At 39.4% G+C, this 25315-nt stretch overlaps 1 protein-coding gene across 2 annotated transcripts in view; it reads right to left on the reverse strand.

The window, feature by feature from the left end:
* The window catches only part of OPN3 (opsin 3), a 49456-nt gene that overhangs the window by 8383 nt on the left and 15758 nt on the right, over positions 1-25315 (reverse strand). For both annotated transcript variants that reach the window (XR_005362180.1, XM_038542683.1), the window contains exons 2-3: positions 7794-8113; positions 806-1057 (exon numbers count right to left, since the gene is read on the reverse strand). Coding sequence is in view for 1 of the 2 variants with exons in the window: in XM_038542683.1 (XP_038398611.1) it covers positions 806-1057; positions 7794-8113 (572 nt within the window). In the remaining variant the exon portion in view is untranslated. The remainder of the gene's footprint in view (positions 1-805; positions 1058-7793; positions 8114-25315) is intronic.

Here is a 25315-nt window from a genome sequence, read left to right on the forward strand (position 1 = left end):
CCTCTGATCCTCCCCCCCTACTTGTGCTCTATCACTCTCTCTCTAGTAAGTAAATAAAATCTTTAAAAAAATAAAAAAATTCCAATAGAATAATTAGCTATTATTCATAACTTTTAAATTCTCTGATCTTTAAACTTTGAAACAGAAACTTAGCTTGACAGCAATCATAATGGGGGTTCTCATAGTCATGACTGACATCAAGTCAAAACCTTTCTACCACAAAAACAGATTATAAGCTTCCCATTAGATCTAGAGGAGTTTCTGGAATTAATTTGAGCTAAACACTGGCAATGGCATGTGAATAATGGTAACTGCAACCCTAAGCAGGTAGCTTTGAACATGGACTTTGGTATTCAAGCAAACTAGGATGGAATCCAGGCACCAACAATTCCTTGATCAGGTAAGTCATTTAAGTTTTTTGAACCTGTGTTATAATTCATAAATAAATAAATAATATTAATGCCTATCTTATGGTATTTTTGTGAAGATAATGGGTATAACTTCCATAATATAGTAAGAATTTTAAGCAAATTATTAACTTTGTGGCTATTATTTTCACTAGATGTGTTTCCTGATGAATTAAATATTAATTTTAATAGAATTTTACTTAACAAGATCTTTTGGTAGATCTTAGAATTGTTATTATTTTCTTTGAGAATATCTTATTCCTGAGTCCTTTATTTTCCTTTAAAATTCTTGATTTAGGTTTTTATCATTGAAGTTGTTCTGATTAATCTCTATAAAAGTGTATTTTCCAACAACCACATCTACATAGTGAAAATAATGTGTTTTTTACCATGCTTACCTTTCTGATCATGATGATATAAATAACCGGATTATATACAGTGCTTGATTTAGCAAAAAGATATGAAACAATAGATACTGTTGGCGTGACCAGGTGTCCATAACCATTAACCACCAAGAAACAGATCACAATATAAGGCATCCAAAAGATAAGGAAGATAAATATCATTAAAAAGCACATTTTGGCCACCTTCTTTTCATATCTTAAAATCTTAATCACTTGAATTGTCTGAAGATCTTCAACACAACGAAGCTGCAGAAAGGAGAAAGAAAGAATTGAAAATGAAAGAACCCTTTTCTCATGTTGTTTTGATGATATGTATTCAGAAAATATTCCAGGGCCCACCTTAGTGGAAGGACAACTCAACAGTACCTTGGGGCCAATTCCTGATCCAAGAATCTGCAGCTGGTCCCAGCCAGATTAATTTCTTTGGGTCTCAGTCTATGCATCTTTAATAGTATCTTGAGCCACTGAGCCTCTTCGATCCTTTAGGGATTTTTAATGTTTTCCAATTAATTTTATTTATTTTTAAATTGACTTTAAAAATATTTTATTTATTTATTCATGATAGATGCAGAGAGAGAGAAGCAGAGACATAGGTAGAGAGAGAAGTAGGCCTCATGTGGGAATCGATTCCTTGACCTGGGAATCACGCGCTGAGCCGAAGGCAGATGTTCAACCACTGAGCCACCCAGGTGCCCTGCTTTCCAATTTATTTAAAGAAGAATAAAATGGGGGCACCTGAGTGGCTCAGTTCATTGGGCATCAGACTTTTGATTTCAGCTTAAGTCATGATTTTGCAATTGTGAGATTGAGACCCCTACCCTACCCCATTGGGCTCTCACCTAGTGTGTAGTAGGCTTGGGATTCTCTCTCTCCCTCTGCCCCTCCCCCTGCTCACTGCGCTCGATAGATAGATAGATAGATAGATAGATAAAATCTGTTTAAAAAAAGAATAAAATAAATTATTTCACCTAGATCTTCCAGTCACTAAAGATAGCCCAAAAGAGTCCTGATAAATTGGAAACAGTTTCTCCATGGTCCTGGAAACACTTATCCAGACCATAATTCTCAACATCTCAAACCAGGCAGCAAATATGTGCTATCAGTTCTGCAAAGTTAAGCTGGTCTCGATGAAATTTAATTCCTAAGTGAATTCTTGCTGGAAACTATGGTAACTTCCAACTTACAGCTAACGACTACAAAGTGGGATTTGATGGAGCCTTGCTTGTGTTTGGTTTTATCAGGGCTGAGATGCAGAAAAGACTTGTAGCCACATTCCTATAAACTCAGCATATCTGCTCTTAATTTGTCCCTATTAAGCACTAAGGAATAATGGCATATAGTCTGAAAGTTGTTTGGGTTTCTCAGACAAATGCTCTTTAGAAGTTCCTTCTATGATATACTTGTTAGTAAGGGGAAATGGATAATATTCCTCTACATCAAAAGTATGTTCTTAAATAAAATGGTTATTTCTGACCACTCTAAAAAGCTAATTTTGCTACAAAAATACCAATGCTTTGTATATTTAAAATAAGGTATCTTGGATACTGATTGTACTTAGTATGTAATTTTAAACTGGGAGCTTTATAATAAAATTTATTATAAATTTTATTTCAACAAACTCTAAGTGTTCCTTTTATTTCTAGCATTATCATAAAAATTAAGGAAAAAATTCCAAATAAATCAGGTAGAACATGTGCTTATAATATTTAAAAGTATATTTGAATCGATAGTTAAATTATTGATATAATCTAAAATTATATTAAGAAACTATATTCTGGGCAGCCCGGGTGGCTCAGCTGTTTAGCGCTGAGCCTTCAGCCCAGGGCATGATCCTGGATACCCTGGATCGGATCGAGTCCCACGTCAGGCTCCCTGCATGGAGCCTGTTTCTCCCTCTGCCTGTGTCTCTGCCTCTCTCTCTCTCTCTGTGTCTCATGAATAAATAAATAAAATCTCAAAAAAAAAAAGAAACTAGGGATCCCTGGGTGGCGCAGCGGTTTGGCGCCTGCCTTTGGCCCAGGGCGCGATCCTGGAGACCCGGGATCGAATCCCACATCGGGCTCCCGGTGCATGGAGCCTGCTTCTCCCTCTGCCTGTGTCTCTGCCTCTCTCTCTCTCTCTCTCTCTCTCTGTGACTATCATAAATAAAAAAAAAAAAAAAAAAAAAAAGAAACTATATTCTTAGTAGAATCACGTATTCATATTTACAGAATAGAATATGGATAATTAAAATGATTGAATTTCTATAGAGTAGAGGGGATGTATAGGCATGGTTGCAAAGTCAGATATTATTACCTATGTGTGCAATTCTATCTTTTTAAGATTTTATTTATTTATTCATGAAAGACACAGAGAGAGAAAGGCAGAGACATAGGCAGAGGGAGACGCAGAGCTCAGGCAGGGAGCCCGACATAGGACTCCATCCTGAGACCGTGGATCATGCCCTGAGCCAGGGGCAGGTGCTCAACCACTGAGCCACCCAGGCATCCCTGCAATTCTATTTTTTAAAAATTTATTTAAAGTAAATTTTATTTAATGTGATAGGATATTATTCTATTTTCAGAACAGCATTTTTTTGGGGGTGGGAGATTTTCCCTAGAGTTTTTAGGAGTGTTGCGGAGTTGTAGTAAAAGCTTTCAATTTGGAATTAGGTCTGGGCCCATATTCCAGATTCACCACTTTTGCCCCCTGTGTGACATTAAGCAATCAATTACTTCCTCTAAGAGTCAAGATTAAAGGAGGTTCAAATGAATTAGACCTAACAGAAGTTGGGTCCCAGTTCTACACACATGACATTGAGGGATTATGTTCAAGATTAAATATTTATTTACATTGGAGTTATATTTGAAAATAACATACTTACCTGCATTTGTACTTTTAAGATATTACAGAATATTTGAAATCATGATTTTAGGCTCCTCAGAGTTTCAGTTAATGAGTAATATAACCACAGCTCAATCAGCTCAATTGGGCTCAATCATCAGCCCAATTCCCCACCATCAAGGGCCCCCACAGTCTCTACCCTTTCTGGGCAATTCAGTCCCCATCCTCTCACCATTTATCAAAGCAGAGCACTCATTTATCATCTTGGAATTACATGCATGCTAGAGAAGTTAATTTAAAGAAATATTAGGCTGGGAAAGCCCAGTTTCTTCTTGATATAAGGATACAGTTCTGACTAACATTTTGGATTATTTGGATTTGTATATGTGAAGTTTTCATTATTTTTCATTTATCTCTTTTGGCCTCTCTGCTTTATCATTCTCTATTACTTTACTCTGTTCTTTCAACATTTTCCAAATAAAGAGCTCTACTTCACCCTATTTATTCAATGATTTGTGGGTATTTTTCAAAATTTCTATGGATGAAGCAAAAGCATATGCACAGTTTAATTTGTTCTAAAGGATGAACCATTTATAACAAATCCCCCAGCATTCTCCATAAAAAGTGTTCTCTGCCTATATAAATAGTGCTTATTGATCTGGACACCTGTAGATTTTCAAAAACTTTACTCTGAGTCCTCTTCTCATATGAAAAGCTATGTCTTGATCACTGCTACGAGTGACCCCTCTGGATAAGTAAAGAGAAGTACTGGTGTCACCAGATTATGAGTGGAGAATATTGTGGTCTAGTGTCAAATCTCATCACACTTGTACCACTTCCCCTTCCTGTGGACACTGTAACTCATTCCAAAAATAATCTCTGATCAACTATTGTATGAAAGTACTGTTCCAACTATAAGTACAAAAGATAAATAAGACTGGGTCTCTGCTTTTAAGGAATTCACTGTATGTTGAGGGCAACAGGCACACAGACTGCTTTCATAGGTGATACATGTCATGAGGGAGATGACCAAAAAGGGCTATGGGAATATATAGGATGGGTAATGGATTCAGACATAGGTAAAGTCAAGAAGATATGGAGCTCAGCCTTCTGTGGTGAGCAGGAGGCAGCCAGGTAAAGAGGAAGGACAGAGTGTTCCATGGACAGGAAGTGTGCTATGATAAAGTGGTAAAAGTACACATGTCAAGTTCTGTGAACAAGAAATATTGCACTTGACTGGAGCCTGAGGTGACAACAGGGAAGGCATGTGAAGAAATAAAGCTGGACACACAGACAAGAGATGACCATGCAGGACCTTGGTAGTCACACTTGGAGGCTTTATTTTTAATCATCAAAGCAGAGGAACCTCTAAAGGATTTTAAGCTGGGCGGTGATAGGAGAAAATTTGCATTTGAGAACAATTACTCTGATGGAAGTATGGAGAAAATGGATTAGAAGAAAGCAAGAATAAAGAAAGAAAAACTAAGGCCCTTTTGAATTCAGCCTGTGGCAACAGGAGAAGGGGGAAAAGGATGTAATGAAAAATAGAAGGTTGAATAGATGAAAATAGATAATTGGTTGAGTGTAGGGGGAGACTCACTAGGATGAGGAATAGTCAAATATTACTTTCTCACTTCTGGCTGAGGCATAGTGACCATTCACTGAGAAAGGGAATGGAGGAGTAGCAGATCTGGGGGGAAAGATGACCAATTTGTCTTTATGCACATAGAATCTGATAAGTCTGGGGCCCATTCCAGTAGAGGTGTGCAATAGGCATCTGACCATGGGAACTGACAGAGGTCAGAACACCCTGGGTCATAGAGATTCCAAAGTCACCAACCTATCGTTAGAAGGGGAAATCCTAAGAGCATATGAGAGGCCTAAGGCCAATGTGTAGTATGAGAAAAAATCTACACACTCAGAATGCTGGGAGGCCCACCAGAAGCCTCCCTTGGCAGAGACCAAGAAGATGGGCCAGAAAGTCAGCAACAGCAATAGAAGAGAATGGGGTCCTAGAAACAGAGGAGAAAAACACAATTCAGTGGAAGTTGTTAATAATGCCACAAGTGTCAAATGCCATGGATACCAGAAAAGAAAAAAGAGAGAGAAATGTATCCACTGGATCTAACACTTGAGAGATCATCGATTGCCTTAATGGTGGATGTTTCTATGACAGTGTGCTTAAGGAAGGAGGCTCCAATTTGCAAGGAGTTGAGAAAATATATGTTAGGTGAAATTTATTGAACTACAAACTCTTTGAAGCAGGGGCTATATCTTATATACATTGTACCCTCAGAGCTTAGTAAATGTCTTAGTCAGGATGGACTTCCATAATGATATGACTGAGTGCCTCAGACAACAGAAATGTATTTCTCACAAATCTGGAAGCTGAGAAATCTAAGGTCAAGGTGTCAGCAAGGTAGGTTTCAGTATGAGACTCCTTTTCTTGGCTTTGAGATTGCTCCTTCTCTCTGTGTACTCATATGGTGGAAAGAGAGTTGGAGGGAGGGATGGAGAGATGGATGGAAGGAGGCAAAAGAAACACAGAGAAACAAGAGAGAGAGCCACTGGTCTTTGTTCCTCTTCTTATAAGAGCACTGATCTCATCATGAGAACCCCACTCTGATGACATCATATGACACTAATTACCTCCCAAAGACCCCATCTCCAATACCATCATTTGGGGGTTAAGGCTTCCATATATAAATTTTGGGGAGACAGAAACATTCAGCTCATAATAGTAAGTAATTGGTGCATTCTATATGTTCAAAAATTTTGGCCAAATGAATGCTTATTGAGTGGTAATATAGCATCAAAACCACCAATGGTTCTTTGAGCGGCCTGGCCCCAGTGAGGAGAGCAATAAATTGATAGCCAGATGGAGTCAAAAGTAGATTTTGCTTTGTATTAAATTAGCTAAAGAGAAGGAGCCAGAGGTAAGAGAGAGATTGGAGATGTGATTTAAAGAGGAAACTATTATTTAAGAGCAGTCCCTAGGGCAGAGAATGGGATTGGGGGGAAAAGCAGAATCTAGGGTCAGCTTGGTCCTAAGATCTCTTCCACGACCCCATAACTGAAGAGAGAGACCTAAGAATGAGCCTGAACAGAGAGGATTATATAAAGAGGGACAGGGAATTGAGAAATTTCTTGATAATGGTTTTCTTTTGCCCAATAAATAAGCATGATTATTTGGTTAGAATGAATGGGGGATAGGACAAGAGATTAAAATGAGCACTGAGGATTTGTAGTGAGAGTGGACCATCTAGGGATCCAAACGTACTAAACACTGATGAGAGTACATCTGGGTATGGACACTGGGAATCTGGGGCAGGGCAGAGGAGGGACTTTCCTCCAGCTCCTCTTTGTAGCTTGACTACAGGCATGGGTAAAAACAATCATTAGATTGATGTGGGGATTTTTTTTTTTATTTTTACAAAATAGGTGTTTGAAGTAAGTTCAAATGTGGAAGTTGAGGGCAGTGGGTAATGATTTAAAGTGATGCATGTGGCCAAGTTTGATTTTTTTTTTTAAAGGTGGAAGTTAGAAGGTAAGCGCTTAGCAGGGTGCACAGGAGATGGATGAGCAGAGGTTCTCAAGAAGGAAGACACAAACAGGAAGACACAGTGAGTGAGCAAGAAAAACATATATGGCCAAAGCAGGAGACTGGCATGTGGAGTGTGCCCCACACTGTCACTCTAGACTCCTTGCTAGCACTCAGTGGGAAACCTGCTTATGGTCTGTTCTTGTGCTTTACGATTCAGAAGTGATTTCCGGACAAAATATGGGCACTAAGCTCTCATGGGTTTATGTGACCTTTGAATGAATAAAATTATGGGAAGTGTGGAATTTCCTTGGTTAGAGTTCTTTAATTCTAAGAGTGCTAGAGAATGCAGGTGTTCTTGGTTGTTACTGATTTTGTCTGTCTAGAATACCTTTCCTTCCTCCTTGTGGTTTAGAGAGTGGCAAAGAAAGAGTAGATGTTATTCTTCATTGGTCTTTTAGAGTGACTCAGTGCACAATTCTATCGAGTGGGAAGTCCCTAGAACTGTTCTAGTTGCAGACAACCACTAATCGTGTAGGAAGAGTTTGGTTCTCTTCCACACAGAATTTTCCACCCTGAAAAGGGTTTAGGGGAGGGGCATTTGCAGTTTCAACTTACCATTCGAATGGAATAGAGAATATGGCCATAGCAATGCACTATGACACCCATGGGCACCACCAGACAGCCAAGAAATAAGAAAAGCACAAAGAAAGAGTCGTTGGCATCCTTGGATTTCCAGTCCACAGTGCAGCCTAGTCCATGTACATCCAGGATGTACCTGTTCCAGCCCAGCAGAGGCGCTCCTGACCATGCCAGTGAGTACAGCCAGATGTAGGTAATGGCCCTCCAGGCCCAGGAAAAATTGATCACTCTGGCATGGACCACGCGAATATAACGTTCATAGGCCAGCACGGTTAGGGTGGTAATGGAAACGATCCCTGTAAGAAGAGAAAGTGGGACAGTATAACATGGCGCAGGGGCAGATGGACAGAACAGAGGATACACTGTCCACTGGAGATATTTTAGAGTGTCTGGAACTAGCAAGGTGCTCTAAGAGTGACATATCTAAGAGGAATAATGCCTCACAGTCCCCAGGAACTTTTATTGGAAACACATTTACCCAGAAAAGAAAACAAATGGCAGATGGATTGCAGCAGGACAAAAATAAAAGCCCTAAAGCCAGCACCGCCCCAATGATACAGCTACTGTGTTAAACTTTCTGCCAGAGAGAAACTCTGAAGACAGTCAACAGAGTCACTGAGTCTCATTTGATTTGACCTTTTCTCAGTTGCATCTGACTCAGGATTAAAGGTGAAACTGAAGTGGGTTTCAAAAGAGTGAACTGACAAAGTTAAGGTAAAAGTATGCAGGGGGCTGGGTTAGCCTTTCTGCTAAGCAGATGTCAGCCTATGAATTGTTCTTGAGCAAGATTGCTGACAAGGTAGTGAGGACTTCTCTGCGTATACTTAAACAGCATTATTCATTTATTTCCCTGTCTCTTTCCAGAGAGTAATTTATTCACTCAACAAGTTTCTGTTGAGCATCTACAGTTATGTGCCAGTCTCTTTGCCAACACCAGAGGTTTAGGGATAACAGAAATGCAGAAATCTAGATGCTTGGAGGGAACCCAGTTGTGAAAACAACAGTAAGAGGTGGGAGGTGTAAATGCATCATGGGAGTCACAGAACGGGGGGCCTTTGTGAACCAGGCCGGAGAAGCATTCCAGGAATAATTAAGAATTATGTACCAGAGCATGGAGAACATGTAAGGGTCTAAAAATGGCAGGATTCAGAGGTACCAGGGCTCAGAGGATATAAAGAAGGAGGTTAGAAGGAGCAGATGAAGGGCCCCTGGGTGGCTCAGTCCATGAAGCAACTGCCTTCAGCTCAGGTCATGATCCCTGGGGCCTGGGATCAAGTCCTATATCCATTCCCCTTGCTTCTTCTCACTCTATCTCTGTCAAATAAATAAATAAATAAATAAAATATCTTAAGAAATAATAAGAAGGAGCCAATGAAGCCATTGGAGAAAGGCTTTTGATTTCTTGCTAAAGGTTTTTGTTTCTTTGTTCTTTAAAAAACAAAATTAAAACCACTTTTCCTGTATAAAATGATGAATTATAAACCTGTTACTGTCATGTTTTCTTTCTTTTTTTTTTTTTTTTACTGTCATGTTTTCTAAGTGTGAAGTGACAACAGTTAAGTTCTCTTCTTCCTCCTCCTCCTTTTTATTCTGAAAAAATACTCATTCCTGCAGTGGTATAGAACTCCCATCCCAGGCCAGTGCATGGAGACCAGCTTGAGGGCTACTACAGTCGTCCAAGCATGAATGACGGGGCCTAAATTAGAGTACTTTTAAAGATATGAATGGCAAAGTCTGGATTCCAGGAACATTTGGTGATTAATATCAACAAGACCCATCAGCTTATTGAATGTGAAGAGGGAGGGAGAGAAAGGAGTCAAGAATAACTTGGAGATTTCTAACCTATGTGATGGGTTGAGAGTGATGACATTAACAGAGATTAAAACTACGAGGTGTCATGAGCAGAAGTTGGAGAGAAAATGAAATTGTGAGCACCCCAGAACACACTGGCATAAATATTTGTTGAATGAGTGAATCAAGATAGACTGTAGAAAAAGTGATTCTAACAGAGAATGAAAATAAGACCTGTGGGGATCCCTGGGTGGCACAGTGGTTTGGCACCTGCCTTTGGCCCAGGGCACAATCCTGGAGACCCAGGATCGAATCCCACGTCGGGCTTCCGGTGCATGGAGCCTGCTTCACCCTCTGCCTGTGTCTCTGCCTCTCTCTCTCTCTCTGTGACTATCATAAATAAATAAAAATTTAAAAAAAAGAAAAAAAAAAAGAAAATAAGACCTGTGCCAGATAAGTAGGTAGGAGTGTTGGAGTGGGGCTCCAGGAAGCCTGGAGTGATCCCAGTTCCCCACTAAATAGCTCTGTGACTTTGGCAATTCATACAATATCTTTAGACTTTAGTTTTGTTTTCATAAAATTGAAAATTCCTTCGCATTATAAAATTTTCACTGTAATGGTGTGAAATGAAGAGATTCTAGATTCAAAAAGCCTTTGGAGGGGATCCCTGGGTGGCGCAGTGGTTTGGCGCCTGCCTTTGGCCCAGGGCGCGATCCTGGAGACCCGGGATCGAATCCCACATCGGGCTCCCGGTGCATGGAGCCTGCTTCTCCCTCTGCCTGTGTCTCTGACTCTCTCTCTCTCTCTCTGTGACTATCATGAATAAATAAAATCTTAAAAAAAAAAAAAAAAAGCCTTTGGCAAAATACAGATAATATTCATTTATAAACCAGGACAGATTTGTTATTTGGTGGGGAGGGGAGCACCATAATTCCCCGTGTCTGATGCCTGTGGTATTCAATAAATGTTCATTGAATACATGAATATTTAATAAATACGTAAGTGACTGGAAGAAGACAAGGTTTTGGAATATGGTAGAAGGAAATATTTCAGGAAGTAGTGCTATAGCAACAAATAATGGACTTACATTCAGATTATATTAAGTAATTCTGAAGGCAAGGAAAATATCAAGTTGGATATGCTGCCTTCAGAACTAAGCATCAACTTTCACCTCACTAAATTTTTACCTAAAGAGTGATACTGTCATTACTTTAACTGATAATTTTCCCAGAGGGAAACCAAAAACCTAAAGATAGTAGCATAATGAGACTCTAATGAGATTAGATACTGTTGGTTTTATGTAGTTTACATTCTTATCAAATATAATGGTAATTATATAGTTACCTTTAAATGTTAGAATATAGTTTTTGGCCTTCAACTTTTAGTTAATGTACCTTGAATATGATTTAATTCTTCTTAGGGACAAACTTGCTGCAAATATGTTGTATTTGCAAATCCCATTATACTCTACAGATAAATAAATAAGCCCTTATTATTAAAGCAATAAGCCAGGATAATTTTAGTTGTCATTCATTCTTTTTTTTATTTATCCAGTAACTATTTACTGCTTATCTATATGTGTCAATCAGTGTGCTAGCAAGTAAGTACAAAGAAGGGAGTGACACAAGCACCTCCTAGAACTGACAGTCCACTGGATAAGAAAGATCATGTAATCAAGTCAAACAAATAAACTAGTAGCATGCTATCCAGGAGAGAGACAGTGCAGAGATGTGAGGGAGGATCCATCAGGGTATAGGAGTGTGGTGAGTTTTTCCTCTTATTGTTTAGGTCAAAGAGGTAAGAGATTTTTTAAATATAATACACTTTTTGACTATGCCTATATCATAGCAAGCATGATGAGTTTCCAGTGCATGAATTCAGCTGGTGACATTCAGTACCATAACCAGTTAGGATGGTCCTTGAATTTCTCAGGCCTTCCCTACTGCACAGGAATAAATGGCAAGCTTATTAGTCAGACTGACTCAGTCTTCTAGGGTAACCCATTTGAGCAGACTTAAACTACATCTTTTTTTTTTTCCTCTTAACAACACTTATTTACTCAAGACTTGGTCTTGCCTGAGTCAAAATTATTTGCTGTAAGCTGGAGAATGTGAATGACAGGACTGTCTTACAACTACTTCATACATACAATTCATACATGTACTTCATACTTCATACATACATACATACTTCATACATACATGCAATTACATACATGTACTTGATGTAGAGCCTAATTCTCTGTTTCCTTAACACTGTGGACAGGGAAGGGGAAGGGGTCTGCCCCAAAAGGAGCGCCCATTGTAGGTGAGGCCTCATAATAATCACACTATATACAGTATCCCTCTTTGAGGAAAGGGAGTTCTGTGGCTCACAGGGATAAGGAACCAATAGGAGGTAGAGAGTTTTGAGAACCTGGAACTGGCTGAGTCTGCAACCCATAATTTTGCCTTTATCCACCTTTTCACACAAGCTCTACTAGGAGCAGTATGATGTCCCTGCCCTCCCTGCAAAGCTGCAGACTGATCACATATGTGCTAAGTGTGTCTCCCTGTGCCAAGTAGGGTCTTCTAGGAGACACCAGAGACATGTGGTGCCTACCCTTGAGGAGACTACAATACTGAACATTCTTGTAGATTCAAGACCAACTCTGCAACATTTGAGGACAAAGAAAGATGATACAAAATCATATGTTTACTGTACAACAAAAAACCCCAAAAAGCAAAATTCCAGTGGATTATGCTATGGGGATGGTGTCAGAGGAGGTAATACTTAAGTTGGATCTTCAAAGATAGAATAGGGGTGAAGGAAGGAGGAATTTCTACAAAGGCAAAGCAGCCCTCCTGGAATTCTGGCAAGCATGTCAGACTCCAGATGTGTGAAGAGGCACAAAACTCAGGCATGACCAAGTCTGCTCCAGACCTACCCGTGCCTTCTGTGGCTGGCTGTGGGCCACAGCAAAAATCTTCAGTTTCCTTTCCTATTGCTTTCCTTGATGGAATTCTGAAAAAACTGTGCACTCCCATATATTTAAAAAGCTATTCTAAATTTTTTCACCTTAAGTTTAAAGGGTTGCATAATATAAATATAAACATTTAAAAATAAAACTCTCACCTTATTCTTTCAAATAAATTCAGTAATTCATAAATATGTTAGTGATTTCATAGTTATATCCCAAGTTATGTATGTGTATATATGTATATGTATGTATATATGTGTGTCTATGTATATATACAGATATATATCAACAGACACACACACAAGCAATGATCAATCATTTAAACTTACATTTCCATCCAACTTTTCCCCTAAAAATTTTATTCTAGTGTAATATATTAGCCGAAAGATTTTAAATTTTTTGCCTTATTATTTTCAACAAAAAATGTACTTAGATATTGAAATTTTTAAATTTCTTGGATAACAAGGTTCTAAATGTTTACAAAATTATCTTATAGATTGAGCTATTAGTTGATCAAAATATTTTTTAAATATTAAAAGTGAAAAACTTAATTTGAAATATATCTCTTAAAGTGATCAGTGTAGCTTTCCTTCACCACAAAGAATATACCTATGCACAAATTACTATTACCAATGTGAGATTAAAGGATACATTCTCTTGCTATTCCTGTTTATAAAGTTAATGATTTCTTTATCACACATATATACAGATGCAATAGAAGGAATTTTGTTATATTCAATTCTTATTGATTATATGAACATACCCTCCATATTCAATTATTTGAACTGTCCTGAATTTATATACCAAAAATCACAGAGTGGTGATTATCAAAAAATTATATTTAATGATCTACCAACTAACAGCTTTGTTAAAAGCAAATAACTGGAAACACCTGAGTGGTCATTCACTCCCCCAGCTTCCTCATCAATATTTTAACTTGGCATCCTGGGATTTCTTCCCACCCCTTCCTGGTAATTTCCCACCATAAGATTTGGGACAGGTAAGGAGTGTATTATTCTGTGGGATGTGGGAGAGGGGTTATGGAGAAAGGGAGGGTCTGGATCACAGGGAGTTGGTTTCTATGAGAAAATACAAGTAAAGTTGAGAATTTAGGAGTTTATTTTCCTAAAACTGTCCTTGCATAGCCCTTAGGAAGAGTTGTATCTCAAGCAGTATGCATATGCCAAGTTTGAAGACAGATGTCTATAAAAACTATTCTCATTGGCATATTATGGAAACTCTGCTTTAATCTTGCTGCATCCCTGGGATATAGATGGCATGCCTCAAATTGCCAGTCACATTCAAAGCTGGCTGCTTTGACACCACTGTTCACTCTGCCTGACATGCTGACAGAGATCTCACAGCCTGGAGGAGAAGACAGATGTGTAAAGAAGTAATTACAGGAATGTGATATGTGCTAATCCAGAACTGTGTCTGTGAGCTGAAGGATACAATTGAGGAAGCACTGACCTCTGCCTAGCGAAATACTGAGGAAGGTTATAAGAGAAAGCAGTATTTGAACTGATGTATGGAAAGGAGTTTATCAAGTTGAGAAGGGTGAGGATATTTCAAGACCAAAGATAAAGCATATAAAATGCATGGAAGCAAAAAGGGGTATCCAAGCCTTAACTCTGTGCATCAACTTGAGTCAAGGAAAGTTCTTTGTGATAGAACTTGATGATTATGCATTCACTTAGAACATTTATCAACAATCCAGTATCATGCACATACAATATACCAGGACACTTTACTAGGAAGTGGACAAAGATAAACTATAAAAGAAATCATAATAGAGTGATAAATTTTATAATAGGGGAATATCTATAAGGCCAGTCTTGGATTAAGCTTCAATTTCTTTTCTTTCTTTCTAAAGATTTGTTTATTTATTTATGAGAGACACATAGAGAGAGGCAGAGACATAGGTGGAGGGAAAAGCAGGCTCCTTACGGGGAGTCTCATGCGGGACTTGATCCCAGCACTCCGGGATCACGACCTGAGCCAAAGGCAGATGCTCAACTACTGAGCCACCCAGGTGCCCCTCAACTTCAATTTCTACACATAGATACATATAATTTGGGGGAAATTAATTAATATTTATGAACTTCAATTTGCTCAGAGTAAAATAGAAAGAATAGTACCAAAATGTTCTCTCATTGCCATGTGTATATGTATTACTTGAGAATATAAATGTATTTAGTAAGATGGTAATATATTAAGGCACTATTATATTAAGGCACTATTATTGTTTATCAGGGGAAAATTACTTTAAGTGATAGAAATTTTACAGAAGGCACATATGTGAAGCTTAAATATATGTGTATTAACAATATATACAAATACTCAAGAACAGTCATTTCCCCCTTTGGCCACTAGATGTCCACATTGAATAGCTTCTAGACTCTGCTTAAGCAAGTTTAAATAGAAGAGCTTAGAAGAGATACTGCCAGAACCAGGTTCCAGACCTGTTAATACCCGTCTGTTAGATTAAAAAGTTAACATGAAATGGTCCATGCCTTCAAGAAGCTCACACTCCAGAGAAGGGGGTGTGAGGAGAAACTCCAAATCTGATAATAGGAGAAAGATTACCCGGTTCAGATGATTTTCTCTGGGAAGCAGGCACTACCTGAGGGAATCTTGTACATTAAATACATTTTAACCAGAAAAATAAGGAGGGGTTAGCGGGGAAATGACTGTCAATCCTATTACAGCTGATGTTAACACATGGAGAGGGGACAGAGCTTGCCCCATATGGATTCCTGCAAATAATTCAATATTGTGGAAGCAGAGAATTCTAGAAAGAGAGAAGTGAAAGACTAGGGACTCTCCCAGGAAGACCCTTAAATGTCATGCAAGGAGTTTGGAATACATCCTGAGGGCTCCAGGGAGCCATTAAAATGTTCCTGTTCTCTTCTATTACTATACTATTTTAGAGAATTTTGTTTTACTTTCTTTTGGTTTTGCTTTTGCAGATTTTCCTTATGGAAAGTTCCCTCCAGCTGTGATGTGGAAAAAGGATTGTGAGGAGAGACAAGTCTGATTACTGAGAATCCTACCAGAGAAATACCATTCTGATGATGAGGAATGAAACCAACACAGTGACACTGGGAGGAGACACAAGGAGGGTCCAATAAATTTTAGGGACATGAATCTCTGCTAAACATGAGAATGAATGAAGAATCAAAGGAAGTCTTGTGTTACTGGCTTGGGTCAATGAATGGTTGGTGCAGTGACTTGGAATGAAAATGGATGAGATGGATTTGGGAGGGAAGATGACTGGGGGTTAGTGCACTTCACTGTGGATCCCCAGGGTGATTTTGAACAAGTCACTGAATTGTCTGTATTTCAAATTCTCTACCTATAAAATGAGAGGACTGTTAAACCAGCCTTGTAGCAGATAAAATCTTACAGATAAGGCATTAAAATCTTGCAAACTGAGTGGATATACTTTTTCTCCATCCAAAGAAATTTCTAATTTTGTTCATTTAGAAACATGTATTGATTTGTAGAAGATTTCTAAACATGGAGTTTAATTACTTTCATCTACATATAGCAATGGAAACAAAGCTATTTGAAGTTGCTTAATAAAGATACTTCTTTATTAATTAGTGACCTCTATTCATATTTGAACATTAAATAAGGAAAATAATATGTTTAATATGCTTGAAGCAGCTTATTCTCTTAGGCAAGTAACCAATTCTTCTTTGAAATCTTGTTTACACTGCTTATTAGTTGAGTAATCTTTCCTGTTCCCCTTTACTGAATTAACAAGGCCAATTTCAGCCCAGTAACACATGGTGGTACCTCCTGGGTGTCAGATACTATTCTAAGCCATTTGCCTGTATTATCTGATTTAATTCTTACAACTCTATAACACACTTATAAATTATTATCATTCCCATTTTGTAGGGGAAACTGAAATAAACATGGTTAAGTAACTTGCCCAGGTCTCAAACTAATGAAAAACAGAGCTGATATTCAAATCCATCTGCTTCCAAAATCCACACTAGGATAGACTCATTTTCTAAATGGAATAAAAAAAAATTTGTATTAGTGAAGTGGACACTACAGAAAACATATACAATCCCTGTGTTACCTACCATATATCGACAAGGTCATTTTTTTTTTTTTTTTAAAGTAGGCTCCCTGTCCAAGACCTGAGCTGGGATCAAGAGTGGATACTGAACCAACTGAGCCACCCAAGTGCCCCTTGAAAAGGTAATTTTTTAAGCTGAAGAGTTTTAAAGGAAATTAGAGATGACCATGTTCATTGGAATAGTTCCCCCCAACACTGGAAAGCCCAGTTCCCATTCAATCAATAAGAGCATTTCTCAGAAACACCCAAATGATGCATGATCTTTAGTACACATATTTTAGGCATTCACCAGCTATCAATTATGGCAGAAACTTAGTTCTAGTTAATAATTCTTTCTTCCATATCTGTTTCCCTCCTCTTTTCAAATTCAATTTTTCAGTCATTTGTTCCCCAAAGTTACAGTTCTTCAGGGTTAGTACATAAACTTGGTTCCACAGAAATCTAGCCCAGTGTGAAAGCTACAGCTCTGTGGGTCAGAAAATTATGATGATTTCAGGTAAGCAGCTTACACAGAGATTTAGTTTTGACCACCACGTGGAAACCTAGCCACAAAAATGCTTGTTGTACATTAAGAACTGGGATCACCTGAACGAAAGGGCTGTGAACCCTCCAAAGAGGGGGAATCTGTCAGGCAGCTGTTGGCATGTAGTTTGTGGGCTAGCTCCACACAGTGCACCATGTCCACACTGTAAAGTCCATTCTTGCTCATGCTGCCCTTCACCAGGGTTTCAAGGGAGTGCATTTCCCCCTAATAATCTAGTAATTTTTCACAGGGGAGTGGGGAGCAAATACTTGTTGATTCTGTTGGTTAAGTACCGGGGAGTTTGTCTACAGTTGTGCGTCCTATCCTCCTACATTAACTCGGGCATCCGCATAGTTTGGAAATCATCCCAGATTCATTTCTCCAATGTTATCTTTGATTCTTTCAATATTGGCACCCCTGTCTCACCTTCTAGGGCTTCAAACTTGGCTCCTTGTCTTCCTGTAGCTCCATTTGGACAGACAGCCCAGTTTCAAACTGTTTACCTTGCCTCTGTTTTAGGGTTTGTTTGTTTTTTTGGGGAAAGAGAGTCTTGGGGATAAGAGCTCATTAGAACTTACTTTATACTTATGTCTGCTTGTCAGGGGAGGATATTGAACAAGATAGATCATGATGGGGAAAAAAATGGATAATCATCACCAGAGAAGACCCAAGAAATACCCATTGTGACCAGAGCTTACAGGCCCAGTGCAAAAGAATGGTTTGAATATAAAGGAACAGCTCTGCAGTTATTACTGAAGGTTTATGATAACACAATACAGCAGGACCAAAGTACAGAAAACAGTCTGGTGGAAGGATTTATCAGGAATTGAGATATTCTACATCCTAATCCTAACTGCACTCATAAAGTGGGTATGGGCACCACAAGTAAAACGGGAAGGATGCACTTTCTTTGCTTTTACCACTTAGTCAAAATGACTTCTTGAACACAGCAATCTAGAGCTTACAATAATCCAATGTATCCAGAAGAGCTGCATCAGAGAATGATCCTCTTCAAGGACCTTGCCTCTGGTCCACTCTAGGAACATGTATACTTGCTCCATCTTCTCTCTCCTCTTTCCTCTACCTTGAATATTCATTTCACAGAAGGCTTTTCTTTTGAAATATGTCCAAGTTCAACTCTGTGCCTCCTACCTCCCATTATTCCCATGGAGGCTCACATCCCACAAGTGATTGCTCTAACCTATTCCTAATTGATTGATATATTTTTCCTCTTTGTCCAGCATCTATCCTCTTTTGCACCAAATGCCGGTTTGAGACTGGATTCAGTTCATGTGCCTTCCCAGATCTCCTTGAGCCAGCTTGCAAGCCCCCACTCCCCAGTGTAGGCCATGACCATCTGCCTCGCTCCCCAGCAGCAGTGGTTCTGCTATAGTCACAAAGCTCACCTGCTGCTGCTACAGCCACCACAGGCCCATGTGCAGTACCAACCTGCTCCTTTGCCCTCACTGGACTGGATGCATGTAGAGGCTCTAGCTTCTCCAGCTGCTGCTCTGACTCAGCTGACCCAACTCAGAGGTGGAGGGATGTTAACACCTCACAGAGCAGACTGGGACCATAGGAGTCAAGAGACAGGAAGGGTCCAGTAGTTAAATTGTTTGCACCCCCTAACCATTCCATGGGTCATTTCAAGATGCACTAGTTTCATATGGCCTCTCTGAAGATGTCCCACAGGATGGAGCAATAAGCCGTTTTGGGGAAGTTATGGCTGACAGTGTACTGGCATTCAAAGAATTCTGCATATGACTTCCACTCCCTAGTCCACCTCCTCTTTCACCATTTCTAACTTCCTTAGTGTGCACCACACTCTGCTCATGCACAGCACAGACCATACCTTCATAGCTGCTATTTACTACCTGTATTTTCATCACAATTCTATGTACTCAGCCAATTCAGACAATTCTATGTCTTATTTTTTCAGTTAAATTATAAATGCCAGAGAAATAGGGACCATGTCTTTTGAATCTTGATACCCTCCCTGGCCTCTGCAATAGTTAACAAGAGATTACTATATGTCTGTTGATGATAAAAGTTACATCTATGTGACCATATTTCTTCTCAAATCAGGAATAAAAACCCTGAAGTAAACATGGCTACCCCTGTAATTAAACAAGCACTAACATGAAATGATGCTTGGAAATAGTCACAGTCAGATTTCAAAGAAAGGGAAAATGTTTCTAAAGGAAAATACAACATATGGGTCAGAAGCCCATAAAACAAGACGAGCTTCTTGATATTTTTCCTAAGGGATTCCCCTCATCTCAAAATACTTTTTAAAAGTCACCACATGGTAATTTGATTATTAAAAAGTTCCTATACTCATTTTTATGGATGACATAAAGTCAAATAGTATTCCTGTTAGATTTGTCATCTCTTGTTCTCCAATGACAATAACAAATTATAACACCTATTTCAGATGGTGTTTTATAATTTCCAAAGTACTGCCCTGTGTACGTTTATCATCAGTTCTTCACAGACCTGTGAGACAGGAACAGCTCATGTCTTCATTTGGTTAGGGTGTGAGAAAGGCGTTGGGATTTGGGATGAGCCTAAGGTCACAAGATGAGTAAGGTCTCACTTGGAGGAGAACCCACATCTTCTGGCTGTGAGTCCAGAGTTCTGTTTGGATTTTCCTCAGAAAGATTTGACTGAGTTAGTTGTGATCAATAAGGAAGCATGAAGTCTTATTAATTCTATGGAAAAATTCAACACATGAATAAATTGTGGAATAGCCATGTGACCCCTTGCCTGCAATGAAGATCCTGGTTTCTAAGTACTCTCTGGATTATTAACCTGGCACCAAGAGATGAAAATCTGAGATAGCCCAGAAGAAAAAATTAAAAATATGAGGAAATCTGAGAGGTACAGAATTAAATCTTAGTTTAGTTATTTATAATTTACAAAACTCTCAAAGGAGCTCAGAGTTAAGGTTTTATAGCAGGTGGTAACACTCCATTTTAAAGCTAAAAGTAGGGATCCCTGGGTGGCGCAGCAGTTTGGCGCCTGCCTTTGGCCCAGGGCGCGATCCTGGAGACTCGGGATCGAATCCCACATCGGGTTCCCGGTGCATGGAGCCTGCTTCTCCCTCTGCCTATGTCTCTGCCTCTCTTTCTCTCTCTGTGACTATCATAAATAAATAAAAATAAAAATAAATAAAAAAAAATAAAGTTAAAAGTATTGAGATACAACCAAGGACCAGTATCACTTTTCTTTCAAGAATGAATAGAACAGGGCAGCTCTGGTGGCTCAGCGGTTTAACACCGCCTTCGGCCCAGGGCATGATCCTGGAGACCTGGGATTGAGTCCCGCATCAGGCTCCCTACATGGAGCCTGCTTCTTCCTCTGCCTCTCTCTGTGTCTTTCATGAATAAATAAATAAACTTAAAAAAAAAAAGAATGAATAGAACATACTCAGCTTTAAGTGTGTGTGTGTGTGTGTGTGTGTTTAAGTAACTAATCACAAAAAACTGTGGTATTATACACCTCGGGACCATGAAAGGAGAATGAGTAAAAAAGATAATAAGCTTCCAGAATGTGTTAGGGACCAATATAGTTGTGTCCTGGGCAGTGTGATGATGGGACAAAATGCTGGAGGTTTAAAAGGCACATTTGGGAGGTCGGCATGTAAAGTAAAACCCAGCTCAGTGACTACTGTTGAGCAGTTTGGATAGGCAAGGAAAAATCATTTTCTTGAAAGTCTTAGTCATCCTGGGCTGAGAGTGTCAAATGGAAAAAGTCTAAAGAAAGATTGGAGGTGGGGTAGGGAAGCTTTACAGATCAGAAGCATTCTGCTTAAGGCCAGGACGCTAAAGCAGGTGCTCCCCGGGCTGATTTCCAGACCCATTCATACGCTACTGCTCCCAGCTTCTATCCCACATTGTCCCCTTGGGCTTCATATGGATTCTCCCTTGATGTTTAATTTAAACCTTCTATATCTGAGCAGTGAGTCTGTCTCCCAGGGTAGGAATAGTGACTCCAAATGCCAGCTCTTGAAATAGCTACAAATGAATCTTCTGGGAAAATTGTTGAAATGTGGATTCCAAGGCCCTGCCCTTGAAGATTCTGCTTTAGTAGGCTTGGGATGGAACCCGGGAATCTGTATGTTTAAGAGACTACCCAGACAATTCTGACCAACTGGTAGGTCTAGATAAAAATCAAATCAACTTTAATATAATCTTTCTGTGGCTATTTACTCATTTCTCAGGTTTTCCTCCAGAACCAACACCAGTGGAGGAACACAAACCACTACTTCATTTCACCAAATGATATTCTGCAGGGACATGCAAAGCTCCAGCTCTGAGGAAGGGACTTGTCTATGTTGTATGGACAGCTCGAGTTTTCATCACAGTTTACTTACCTCTAGCTTAATTCCTCTCTGCCCTTGTATTTTGCAGTTCTGCTGCTTCCTATATCCCAGGAAGCTGTCATGATGTCATGTTTCCTAGAACCAAGTACAGCCTGGTGGAAAATGGCTGAAGGTGATGTCATTTGACAAGCAGCTTTTTATAAATCTGACTAAATTAAATGACCTTGTACATGTGAAACTGGTCCTGGCCTCACCAGTTACCAAGACTCCAGAACCGATTAGAAGTGAGAAGTTTATTGGAAAGACATGGGCAGTAGTTACTTCAAAGAAAGGGAAGCAGAGAGAAGACTCATGTTACTTCCCAGGCAATTTACCCATATTAGGGAGGAGCAGAGTGAAGCCTGGATGCACAAGAAACTGGAGGCATATTCTAGGTGAATAAGATAAAATTATTTCAGGACGAGTCACAGCTTAAAAGCAGACAGGTCCCATACCAGGAGCATCTAAACCTTCCTGAAATATTTAAGTGGCTCTAACCTGTGGGGTCCTGAGCTTATTGCTGGGGAAGCAAAGTCATCAGATATGGCCCCTGATGTAAAGGGGAAAAGGCAGCCTGAAAAGACAAACCAAAATATAAAATTGTGTATTTGACATTCCAAATGAGACATTCAGACTTAAGTGCCATAGGAGCTCAGGGATAGGAAAGATTACCAAGAACCTGGGGAGTGTGTGTGTGGGAGGGGTGCTTTATATAAAGGGCTGGGACTGAAACATAATGAAAAAAAACTTTGAAAATTTACCCAGCATACACCATGTCCACTGATGCCAAATTTACTTATATACCCTAGAGTGATGCTGCCCAATAGAAGTATATGAGCCATATATTATTCACGTTTTTTTTAGTGGCCACATTTTAAAAACAGATAAAATTAATTTCAATGACATTTTATTTCATCCAACATATTTAAAATACTTCAATTTGTAATCAATGTAAACTTATTCATGAAATATTTTGTATTTTTTCATACTAAAGCTTCAAAAGCCAGGGAGTTTCTTACACTTATACATCTCAATGTAGACTACCTACGTTTCACAGGCTCAAGAGGCATAGAAGTAGCGGTTATCGTGTCAGACAGCATGGACCTAGAGAAACTCTTGTATGTTGAGTAGAAAGAGATGTATACTAGGATATACTTTGAGTTACTGTTTATTACAGTGAAAAACAGGAAATAACTAATGTCCACTGAAAGGGGAAATGGGTAAATAAATCTCGAGCAAAGAAACTGAAACATTGCTTGGTTTCATGTTACATTCATGTCTGCAGTGACCTCCCGGAGCAAGGAGATGGAATGGAGAGAGATATGCATAGATATAAGTTTTATCTTCAATTTTCAATTCTTTGAAAATAAAAATGAATATAGGAAAGTTCATGTATGTTCACTGTGGGTGGCAGGTACATGGGCACTTCTGTGACATTCTTTGCACTTTTCTGTATTTAATAACCTTTAAATAGTTTACAAAACTCATGGAGGATATAGAGGTATAGCAAGGAGTAGGCATTCATAAAACGGGTTCTTTAAACCAAGAGCAGAATAGGCTGGTCCCAAGTCAAGACACAGCTGGGGGTGGCAGCTAGACCATAAACTGGTGAGGATGACCCAGGAGGGAGAGAGAAGGTTCCCTGCACATCTCTGTCACAGCCTGAGTCCAATTTGGCCAACTCACTGTGGGCAGGCAGGCGTTGACGGGGGAAATGAGGGAGTAATACTTTGGAAGGCACAGTGATACTTACTGGGTCACTTTTCAACTACCTGGCCCTGGGGTCTCTGGGGTAGTCAAGTTTAGCTAAGCTACACCATACTGTTGCAGTCGCAGCATCTACTCTGTTTGGCCAAACAGCCTTCAGGGCCTTTCATACTAGCCCCTCATGCAAAGGCAAGCCTTACAGAGTATCCTGCAGTCACAAGCAAATGTTATGCTCCCCATTGGGCTTTTCCCAACAGCCCTTATAATCAAGCCTTGTGTACCCCTCAGACAAGGATCTCCACGTAGCGTACTAAAACCTCACTCCTTTTGGTTGGATTGACCAACTTTCCCTTGGCCCAGGAACCTTGAAGCATTCTACCTATGGACCCTAACAAAAGCATGCACTCTGGGTCTAGCCTCTCTGCCTGTATCCTGCCTTGACTCCTAGTGAGACCCCTCTCAAGGTGTACCATGTACCTCTTCCAGGACTGTGAGTAACAACTATCTCAGTTTCTCCTGGGATCTGTTGCTGAACCCCGATTTACCATCCAGCACCCATACTCCACTTAACAAATGTTAATTTAATGTAACAAATGTTAATTTAATGTTATAATAAAGTATTAGGGGGAAAAAACCCCAGCTCTGCTTGGTGGTGGGAAATCTGGGCCCATGGGGTCTTCCAGGGTTAAAGGAAACTAAGGAAGTGAAGAAAAATGTTCAGAGAAGATGCTGAAGATACAGAAGAGTTTGCTGCTTATGAGGGGAGGTTGAGCACACATGGCAGAAGCTCAGGATTGGATCAGATCAAGAAATGCATTGAGCCATAAAGAGGTGAGTCATCGTGGGCTGAAGAGGCTTTCCCTTTCGGCACCAGCTGACCTCACCAGGGATGTGAGGTATGATGGGATTTGTTGTGATCATCAATAGGGTCAAGAGGAGGTAAAGACTGCTTTCAGAGTCTGATTCCTGGATGATTTGCTTGCTGTTGTGTTGATTTCAGAATCAACAGTGCTCTTAGATGTCACACTACAGGTCTTTAGATTACTTTCAGATTTTGACTTTTCTAACAAGGCTGTGAGGAGAGATGGTATGACATAACCATCAAGAGTGCTGGGTTCAGGCTCTGAATACTCCACTTTTTATGAAACTTTGAACAAATTAATCTCTTGGTACTTTACTCTTTTTAACTGAATAATGGGGCAATAGTAGTATCCAGAGTTGGGAAAAAGTTTAAGAGTTAATACACATGAAGCACTTCTAACAGTAACTAGCATGTGGTACACACTTAATAAGCATTAGCCATGGACATTATAATCCATTAGCTATAAATTTCCCTACATCTATGATTACCTCCTTAGGATAAATTCTTGGCAATGTAATTGTTGGTTAAGAAGGTGCACAAAATTTTAATGTTTGTAATACAACTTGCCAAAACATACACCAGAAGATACATTAAATCTCCCCTACTGTATCATCAGATACTTGTTTTATTCCCACTTACTTATGTCACAATGCATGACAACCCACCACCCACCCAGCAATCAATTATAGTTGCCCCCTATATACTCATCAACCCAGAAAACAAGAGTGGTGCCTGGTAATCTGTATTTTAAAGACATTTTCATTTGATTCATAGTCTAGTTTAAAACTATTGTTCTAGAATTTTATCAACCAATAAATCAATCAATTGCTAAAACATTCACTTACCCAACCCCTTTGTAATACCTACATTTTAGACCAGGATCTTTTTGAAACTCCCTTTGGCTTCTAGAACCCCTCTCATACCTCTTTTCCTACTTCTATGTCACCTTTTTTTTTTTTTTCTTCCTTTAGGGAAAAAGAAACTGGATTATTTCATGTAACTGAGAAGTCTACAGTGGCACTGGCTGCAGGCATGTTGTCCAATAGAAATAAAGCACAAGCCATGTAAACTAGGGACCTGAAATAATTAATCAAAGTGCTGTCTCTCTCCTTCCGTCATTCGCTTGGTTGCTCCTATGTGGCCTAATTCTTAGATGGACTCTCCAGTAATCAATGGACTGGCAGTCTTTGACACATCCTT

The sequence above is a fragment of the Canis lupus genome, chromosome 7, assembly GCF_011100685.1.
Source record: "Canis lupus familiaris isolate Mischka breed German Shepherd chromosome 7, alternate assembly UU_Cfam_GSD_1.0, whole genome shotgun sequence".
NCBI lineage: Eukaryota > Metazoa > Chordata > Mammalia > Carnivora > Canidae > Canis > Canis lupus.